At 50.1% G+C, this 9,238-nt stretch overlaps 1 protein-coding gene across 1 annotated transcript; it reads left to right on the forward strand.

Annotated features, from left to right (window-relative positions):
- Window positions 1-395: 395 nt before the first annotated feature.
- Window positions 396-8,629, forward strand: fgf24 (fibroblast growth factor 24). Its single transcript, XM_030369298.1, has 5 exons — window positions 396-585; window positions 714-750; window positions 4,792-4,969; window positions 5,879-5,985; window positions 7,631-8,629. The coding sequence occupies exons 1-5, from the start codon at window positions 554-556 to the stop codon at window positions 7,907-7,909; spliced, it is 633 nt and encodes a 210-aa protein (XP_030225158.1). The 5' UTR covers window positions 396-553; the 3' UTR covers window positions 7,910-8,629.
- The last annotated feature ends 609 nt before the right edge of the window (window positions 8,630-9,238 follow it).

Here is a 9,238-nt window from a genome sequence, read left to right on the forward strand (position 1 = left end):
CCGGTTCAGAGTCTGCTCGGACCCTCCGGTACCCAGTGCAGCCGGTTCAGAGTCTCCTCTGACCCTCCTCCGGTCACTGCTGCTCTCCGGTGCCGCTCGTGCTCTGACAGATCGCGCCGTCCGTCGCCAGGTGTCGTCATGCGCCGCAGGCACGCGCGGCTCTGAGGAGAGGTCCGCGGTGGTCCCTCTCGCGGACAGGCGCGTGCATCCACCTTTCCACGTGATTGACGTGTCCATTGTACTTGTTTTTAGGTTTTTTTGGGTGCAAATTTATAATTTTTGCTGAGAATCTTTGAGTTCTGACTGATCGCCCCCGTCGGGCAGCCTCGTCCCGGGACATCGGGCTCCAGCCCCCCGCCCCCCCCCCCCCCCCCTGCCCCGGGGGTGTTTGGGATAATTTCTGATGTTGCGCCCCGTACCGCCGCCGCCCCGCGCTGATCTGTCATTACACTGGAATTCAACCGTGTGTGTGAGCCCGCCCTGGAGGAGCGGGTCTGTCCGCGTCCCGGGCTGTGATCTGTGAGACAGGTGTCTCTCAGGTGTCTCTCTCACCATGTCGGTCATCCCGTCCAGGCTCCTGTACCTGTAAGTGTTCCCCGCGCGCCCATAGAAGCTGAAACGTGGTATGTCGTCATCCAGGTAGAGTTCTCTTAATGACCCGCTCTCCCCCATCTCTCCCCCTCTCTCCCATCGTTCTCCCTCTTTTCTCTCAGGTGTTTACATTTGCTGGTCCTCTATTTTCAACTCCAGGTACGTCCCCCCCCCCACCCCAACACACAGACACACACCTCATACCTGCCGCGTGTGTGTGTGTGTGTGTGTGTGTGTGTGTGTGTGTGTGTGTGTGTGTGTGTGTGTGTGTGTGTGTGTGTGTGTGTGTGTGTGTGTGTGTGTGTGTGTGTGTGTGTGTGTGTGTGAGAGAGAGTGTGCACGCCTGGTTCAGAACGGTTCGGAGCGCAGAACGGCGTTGTTGTTTTTTTATTGAGTCCATAATTGATCCCGGATCGGTTTAACGACACGCTGTAAATCCAGCGGTTTATAACAGCAGATGAATTAGTCCCAGAGACACACTGGCATACTCTCTAAAATGCGAACATTTGTGCAAATTATGAGTTTGTGTTGCAGTAAAGAGAGAAATATTCTCTGTGTATAATATACGAGTCAGGCTCTGATCTGAGGAGAGCGAGGCTCCAAGCCTTAATTGGTTTATTAGAGTGTTAATTGTTCTTTATCCGGAGAAATTAAACGCAGATGATTTGGGGGCCTTAAAAAAAGAGTTAAGTCGAATCAACGCAGGGGCTCAGAAATACTCCGTGATCATATATAATTCATGGTTTATGATTGTATAAATAATCAAATTTAATTGGATCTGATTCAATAATACACTATAACATAATATATACCTATAGTGATTGGCTATTATATCGACCTGGGCCTCTAATGCAATTCAATCAGAATGTGTAGAATATATTATTGTCTTATTCAATTACGTCGATCTAGTATCTAATCAAATTAGAACTGTATAAAATGCAATGTTATGGAATTCAAACAATCTAGCATTATAACCTCATAGCGATCTGCACACTTTGTGTAATAACATTTGTAATGTATGCACAGTGCATGCATCTGTTTTTCTGTGTGTCTATATCTAGATCTATGAAGAACTAGAACTCGATTTATCTGAGGGTAATCTAGAATCAACTAGAACTAGATCTATCTGCGTATAATCAAGATCATCTAGAACTAGATCTATCTGAATATGATTCTAGATCATCAAGTAATAGATATATCTGGGTGTAATCTAGATAATCTAGAACAAGATGTATCTGAGTGTAATCTAGATAATTTAGAACTAGATCTATCTTCATCTTCGGACCGTGGGACGAAAGGGAAGAGGGAAACATTTGAGCTTCTCAGATCATCCTGATCCACCAGAAAGCTGGTTGTGTTGTGTGTGGTTGTGTTGTAGTGTGGTAGGTTGTGTTGTAGTGCTTTGGGTTTTGTTATGTTGTGTTGTATTGTGTTGTGGTGCTCTGGGTTGTGTTGTGTTTTGTTATGTTGTTTGTGTTGTGTTTTGTTATGTTGTGTTGTTGTGTGTTGTGGGGTGGTAGGTTGTGTTGTGTGTTGGTGCGTTGGGTTGTGTTTTGTTATGTTGTGTTGTGTTGTGGTACGTTGTGTTGTGTGGTGGTGCTTTGGGTTGTGTTGTGTTTTGTTATGTTGTGGTGTGGATGTTGTGTTGTGAGGTGGTGCTTTGGGTTGTGTGGTGTTTTGTAATGTTGTGTTATGTTGTTTTGTGGTGTGGTAGGTTGTGTTGTGTTGTGGTGTGGTGTGGTGTGGTGTGGTGTGGTGTGGTGTGGTGTGGTGTGGTGTGGTGTGGTTTGGTGTGGTGTGGTGTGGTAGGTTTGGTGTTGCGGTGCTTTGTGTTGTGCTGTGTTGTGTTTTGTTGCAGAGCTTTGTTTTGTGTTGTGTTGTGTTGCAGTGCTTTCTGCTGTGTTGGGGAATGTTTTGTTGTTATGTATTGTGGTTTGTTGGGTTGTGGTGTATTGTGTTCTTGTGTCTTGGGGTTTGTCGTGTTGTGGCTTGTTGTAGTGTGTTGTGGTTTGTTGTGTTGTGGAATTTTGCGTTGCGTTGCAATGTGTAGCGCTATAGTGTGTTGTAGTGTGTTGGGTTTTGTTGTGTCTGAGCTCTGCAGTGTTGTTGTGTATTGTGTTGTGTGTGTGTCGACCATGCTCTGCTGGGTTTGAATGTTTTCTGATCGTCCTTTGGCTCTGAGGTGTAGAGTTTGCTTATCTGTTTGTTGTGTGTTTGTTCATCGGTTTACATATTGTTTGTTTACCTGGTGTTTGTTTATTTGTTTTTTGAGTGTTTGTTTATCAGGGGATATTAGGACTACTGACCGCTTGACGACTCATATAAACTACATCTCCCATCTCCTCTGAGAGTGCGCATCCATTTAGTGAGGTATCACTGGGGGTTGTAGTTCTTTAGGACCAGGCCTCCATTATATCTGTAGTCCTCTGGAGCACTCAGTGGGAGGTTCCTTTTCTAATCTTGACATGGGATATGCAATATATCATACCTCCTGCATTAAGGAATATGGGCAGCTCCCTATCTGATGGGCCGAGTATTATGGGTGTCTACTAACCCAGAAGGTTCTGTATGACTGGAGTTGGTCTGGACGGTGGTGTCCACGTTTAGGTATACGCAGTTAGAAGTACTGTCTACAACTGTGTATTCTGTAGTACTGTAGTACCCCAGTGTGTACTGTGTTTCTCTGTAGTACCCCAGTGTGTACTGTGTGTTCTGTAGTACTGTGTGCTGACGTCATGCTACAGACATTTGGATGAGTCTACCTGCTCATCCAAACCTACTCCTCTGAGGTGTATTTAGTTTGCTTATGGTAGCAAGGTTAGTGAGAGGTAAGCTTGTTTAGCTAGAGGTGAGCATGTTTAGCAAGAGGTCAGCATGGCTGGCTAGAGGTTAGCATTATTAGCAAGAGGTGAGCATAGCTAGCTAGAAGTTAGCAATATTAGCTAGAGGTGAGCATGGTAAGATAAAGGTGAACATGGCTAGCTAGAGGTGAGCATTGCTAGCTAGAAGTTAGCATGGTTATGTAGGGTTAGCATGCAGGGCAGTGTCAGATGTGTTTAGCTCAGAGCATCATCATGCAAACCCTTCAATGGGAAATCAACGCTGAGGGCAATGGATCCACCACTCATCGGAGACGCACGCTCTGAGCATGCTCAGTCTGCGCACGTATGCTCTGAGCATGCTCAGAGCGTGCGTCTCCGATGAGTGGTGGATCCGTTGCCCTCAGCGTTGATTTCCCATTGAAGGGTTTGCATGATGATGCTCTGAGCTAAACACATCTGACACTGCCCTGCATGCTAACCCTACATAACCATGCTTACTTCTAGCTAGCAATGCTAACCTATAGCTAGCAATGCTAACCGTCTGCACATGCACACTCTGAGCATGCACGCTCTGAGCATGCTTAGTCTGCACACGCTCAGTCTGCACATTCAAGAAGGTACACCTACACAGACACACACACATGCACACACAAACACCCCCCTTTTGTAGGTGAACTTCAGAATTCTGGCCAGCGGATCTTAACACAACACTTTCCTGTGTGTGTGGCTGCGTGCATGTGTGTGTGTGTGTGTGTGTGTGTGTGTGTGTGTGTGTGTGTGTGTGTGTGTGTGTGTGTGTGTGTGTCTCTGTATGAGTGTGCGTGCCTGTCTATGCGTCTGTGTGTTTGTGTGTTTTTTTACTACAGCCGTTATGTAATTTATGGTGCGCTTCAGCGCCTGTGGGCAGATATTTGTTGAGCAACAGGTCTAGGTACTACAGGTCTAGGTCTATAGATCCAGATGCTACACGTCTAAGTGTGACATATCTAGAGTCTACAGTTCTAGGTGCAGCAGGTCTAGGTACAGCAGATGTTGATGGTTCAAGTCTAAGTATTTGATATCTAGATTCTACCGGCCTAGGTATATAGATCTAGATGCTATAGATCTGGATACTCTCTCTCTCTCTCTCTCTCTCTCTCTCTCTCTCTCTCTCTCTCTCTCTCTCTCTCTCTCTCTCTCTCTCTCTCTCTCTCTCGGATGAGATTGACGTTGCACATTCTAACTTAAAGAAGATGCTAAAATAAGTTGGAGTTAAAGGCCTAATTTAAACCTCCCCCTCTCTCTCTCTCTCTCTCTCTCTCTCTCTCTCTCTCTCTCTCTCTCTCTCTCTCTCTCTCTCTCTCTCTCTCTCTCTCTCTCTCTCTCTCTCTCGCCAAAGGAGTCCCAGCAGACCTCGGCTGACTTCCGGTTCTACATCGAGAACCACACACGGAACCCAGAGGACCTGAGCCGCAAGCAGGTGCGGATCTACCAGCTGTACTCCCGCACCACTGGGAAGCACGTCCAGGTGATGGGCAAGAGGGTCAACGCCAACGGAGACGACGGCGGCAAGTTCGGTACGGAGCCCACACGGGACCCCCAACAGGGACCCCCAACAGGGACCCCGCAACACAGACCCCTCAATACAGACCCCCCAACACAGACCCCCCAACACAGACCCCCAACACAGACCCCCCAACACAGACCCCCCAACACAGACCCCCCAACACAGACCCCCCAACACAGACCCCCCAACACAGACTCCCCAACACAAACCCCCAGCACAGACCCCCAACACAGACCCCCAACACAAACCCCCAGCACAGACCCCAACACAGACTCCCCAACACAGACCCCCAACACAGACCCCCAACACAGATCCCCAACACAGACCCCAACACAGACCCCTAACACAGACCCCCAACACAGACTCCCCAACACAAACCCCCAGCACAGACCCCAACACAGACCCCCAACACAGACCCCCAACACAGACCCCCAACACACCTCACTGGCTGGGAGGGTGTGTGTGTGTGTGTGTGTGTGTGTGTGTGTGTGTGTGTGTGTGTGTGTGTGTGTGTGTGTGTGTATCTCCCCTACCCCTCCAGGGGGCCGGTGAATGGACCAGTGTCTTCACCTAATGGTTCATCTTAACTCTGAGACCATTAATGACACCCTGGAACCCGCCCTCAGACCCCCTCTTCCCCCATCTCCTCCCCCAGACTGCACCCTCCTCCCCCTCCCCCTTCTCCCCCTCCAACCCCCTCTCTTCCCCCACTTCATCCCCCCCCCCCCCAGACTCATCCCGGTCGTGGTGTGTACGATGCTGATCAAAGCACAGAAGGGGTCCGGTCTCTCTGTCTTCTAAACGGTTTCTGAGTTTGTGTCGGTCGGAGGGTGAAGAGTTCCTACAAACCGTAGAGCCACAACTTGTTGGTTTTGTTGTAAACCCGTGACTGTCCTCTAACGCGATGTTCTCCCTCCAGCGCTCCTAGTGGTCGAGACGGAAACCTTCGGCAGCCACATCCGAATCAAGGGCAAGGAGAGCGAGCACTACATCTGTATGACGGACAAGAAGAAGATAGTGGGCCGGGTGAGTGACTGTCTATAACCCCTACCTGCCCTCTACTGTCTAACCTCCACCTGTTCCTTAATGACCTGTCTCTGTACTGTCTAACCCCTTACCTGCCCCTTAATGACCTGTCTCTGTACTGTCTAACCCCTACCTGCTCCTTAATGACCTGTCTCTGTACTGTCTAACCCCTACCTGCTCCTTAATGACCTGTCTCTGTACTGTCTAACCCCTACCTGCTCCTTAATGACCTGTCTCAGTACTGACTAACCCCTACCGGCTCCTTAAGGACCTCGTCTGTTTGTTTACTCCTATCAAAAAATCTAGATCAGCAAAAGTCACCATGTAAATATAAAAAACCATCAGCTTTAAAACATTTGTCATCAGCGGGGGTATAACATCATACACGTGGTTACCGCGACAACCGCTTCCCTTTGTATATCCATCTTAGTATGGGGGACGTGCTGGACAGGTGTGTGTGTGTATGTGTATATATGTGTGTCTGTGTGTTTTTCACACTGTCACACTGACACTGCGTGCTTGGGCGTGTGTGCGTGTATGTATGCGTGTGTGTGTTTCGAGTGTGTATGTGTTCGTAAGCATGTTTATATTTGTGTGTTTGTGTGTGTTTGTCTAACAGTGTGTGTGGTTGTGCGTTTGTTTGTGTGTGGTTGTGTGTGTGTGTAAGCATGTTTATGTGTGTGTTTGTGTGTGTGTGTGTGTGTGTGTGTGTGAGTGTGTGTGTGTATGTGTAAAAGTGTGTGTTTGTGTGCGTGTAACTGTGTGTGTGTTTGTGTGAGTTAGAAAGTGTGAGGCCACCTCTCCCGACAGCTAGGCCGCGTCTCTCCAGGTGAAACACACTCAGCTACATAACCTGTTCCCCAATGGCCCTCACACTTGACAAGTCATTGTGTCGCTACTGGTTGCCATGACACCATCACACCGCTTTCTGTGTGACATGCGCATGATGCAGACCGCCATAACACCAACAGCATCGCTCCCCTGCACGTCGCTATGGAAACCGTCCCGTATGGCGTGGGTTAGCAGACCTAGCAGACGTGGTAGAACTAACAGACTGCGTAGGCCTGGTGGAACTCATAGACCTGGAGACTTTATAGACCTGAAGGTCAACAGTCTACCCGTAGGCTTCCTACATCAAGTTGTCTTGTAGGCGCTGTCAGCGACGTCATCGTTGGGCTAACTTCCTGTCTGTCTGTCGCTCCCTCCCCCCATGTACATTGTTATAGAACCGTAGTTCAGTACCTAGGTGTACTCTGAGCGGTTCTAACAGAACCAGGTCCATGTTCCTCAGTAGGAGGTCCCTGGAGGAACCAAGCGGTCAGTAACCAGGCGGTCAGTAACCAGGCGGTCAGTAACCAGACGGTCAATAACCAGACGGTCAATAACTAGGCGGTCAGTAACCAAGCGGTCAGTAACCAGGCGGTCAGTAACCAGGGGGTCAGTAACCAGGTGGTCAGTAACTAGGCGGTCAGTGACCAGGCGTTCAGTAACCAGGCGGTCAATGACCAGGCGGTCAGTGACCAGGCGGGCAGTAACCAAGCGGTCAGTAACCAGGCGGTCAGTCACCAGGCGGTCAGTAACCAGGCGGTCACTAACAGTGTCTCTCTCTCTCTTTCTCTCTCTCTGTCTCTCTCTCTGCCTGCAGCAAGACGGACGTAAGCAGGAGTGTGTGTTCGTGGAGGAGTTCCTGGAGAACAACTACACGGCGCTGGTGTCGGCCAAGTACAAGGGCTGCTACCTGGGCTTCAACCGCAAGGGCCGGCCCAAGAACGGCTCGCGCACCGCGCAGACGCAGCAGGAGGTGCACTTCATGAAGCGTCACCCCAAGGGCAAGGAGGACCCCCTGGAGGAGTTCCGCTTCACCACAGTCACCAAGGCAACACGCCGCGTGCGTCGCTTAAAGCTCCACCCGCGGCGGAACTGACGGAGCCTCCGCCTGCCGCTGCCGCCGCGGGGATGCTAACGCGGCTCTGGTTTTAATATTTTTGTAAAAAGAATCTCGAAACTTTTTTTGTCCCGTGGTGAAAAATCACAAAAACACAAAACAAACGTTTGAGGAACTTTACTTGTTCTGCGATAGAACGAGGAACTGGGAGAGGAGCGGAGACGAGGCGGAGGAGAAATCAAAGATGTTTTATTTTTTTATTGTGGACTGCGGGACGGGTGGTGTTGAGGTGGTGTTGAGGTGTCGGGGTGGTGCTGATGCTGGAGCTGACGTGAGCGGGGAGGGGGGCTCGCTTCGGGACAGAGAGCGACTGACATCAGTGCGGACCCCACACCCTGAGCAGCCCCCCCTACGAGCCTTTATGGGAATACCGTGTTGCTTTCTGTTTGCGTTGCCCCTGACGACGCAGACTCCATACTTTCCAGTGGAATCAGGAGCCATGGAGACGAGGCCGTGACACCCGGCCCACCTGACAGTCGCTGCTCTCTCTCTCTCTCTCTCTCTCTCTCTCTCTCTCTCTCTCTCTCTCTCTCTCTCTCTCTCTCCGCCTCGCTCCATAGTCTCTCTCCCGCCCGCCGCTGGCTTGGCCGTGCTCGCGGGCTAGCCAGGTGGAATGCGCAGCGATGAGCCGTCCCTGAACGAGAGGGCGACATGCTTTGACTAGTCCGCCGAGTGCGCCGCTCTCAGCTCTTGTTTAAACACTGCGGGGGGGGGGGGGGGGGGGGGGGGGGGGTCTGTGTTTGATCTGATTCATATTCTCCGCTGTCTTCAAACCTCATCACATCACGATTTAATCCCTGCTCCTCCTCCTCCTCCTCCTCACCTGATCCTCACCTCCTCATCTCCTTCTCCTCAGCTGATCCTCCTCACAACCTTCACCTTCACCCCTTCCGCCTCTTCCTCTTCCTTCTCCTTCTCCTCCCCCTCTTTTCCTCTTTCCCCTCTCCTCCTCTTCTTCCTCCTCCTCCTCCTCCTTCTCCTCTTCCACCTCCTCCTCCTCCTCTTCAAACCCGGTCCGCATCTTCATCATCTTTCTCTGTGTGTAGACAGAACTCGACCAAAACCAGATTGACATTAAATCGAATTCACGTCCAATGAAGGAAATGTGAAACGACGGGACAGATGTTTCGGTGAACTTTGATCTCTGCTGTCCACAAGGTCATCTAAATGATGATCATCATCATCTTCGACATCATCATCATCATCATCATCATCTCCATGTCCTCCCTTCTCATTAGATGATTTGAACCTGAGACTTACAGGAAACAGAGAGCCCCCATGTTGCAGTTCAGACAGCCACAGGTCAAA

The sequence above is a fragment of the Gadus morhua genome, chromosome 10, assembly GCF_902167405.1.
Source record: "Gadus morhua chromosome 10, gadMor3.0, whole genome shotgun sequence".
Lineage (NCBI taxonomy): Eukaryota > Metazoa > Chordata > Actinopteri > Gadiformes > Gadidae > Gadus > Gadus morhua.

Coding starts and splice junctions, on each gene's coding strand:
- fgf24 (XM_030369298.1), top strand. CDS start 554: ATGTCGGTCATCCCGTCCAGGCTCCTGTACCT. Junction 586..713: donor CCGTCCAGGCTCCTGTACCT/GTAAGTGTTCCC, acceptor CTTTTCTCTCAG/GTGTTTACATTTGCTGGTCC. Junction 4,970..5,878: donor AGACGACGGCGGCAAGTTCG/GTACGGAGCCCA, acceptor TTCTCCCTCCAG/CGCTCCTAGTGGTCGAGACG.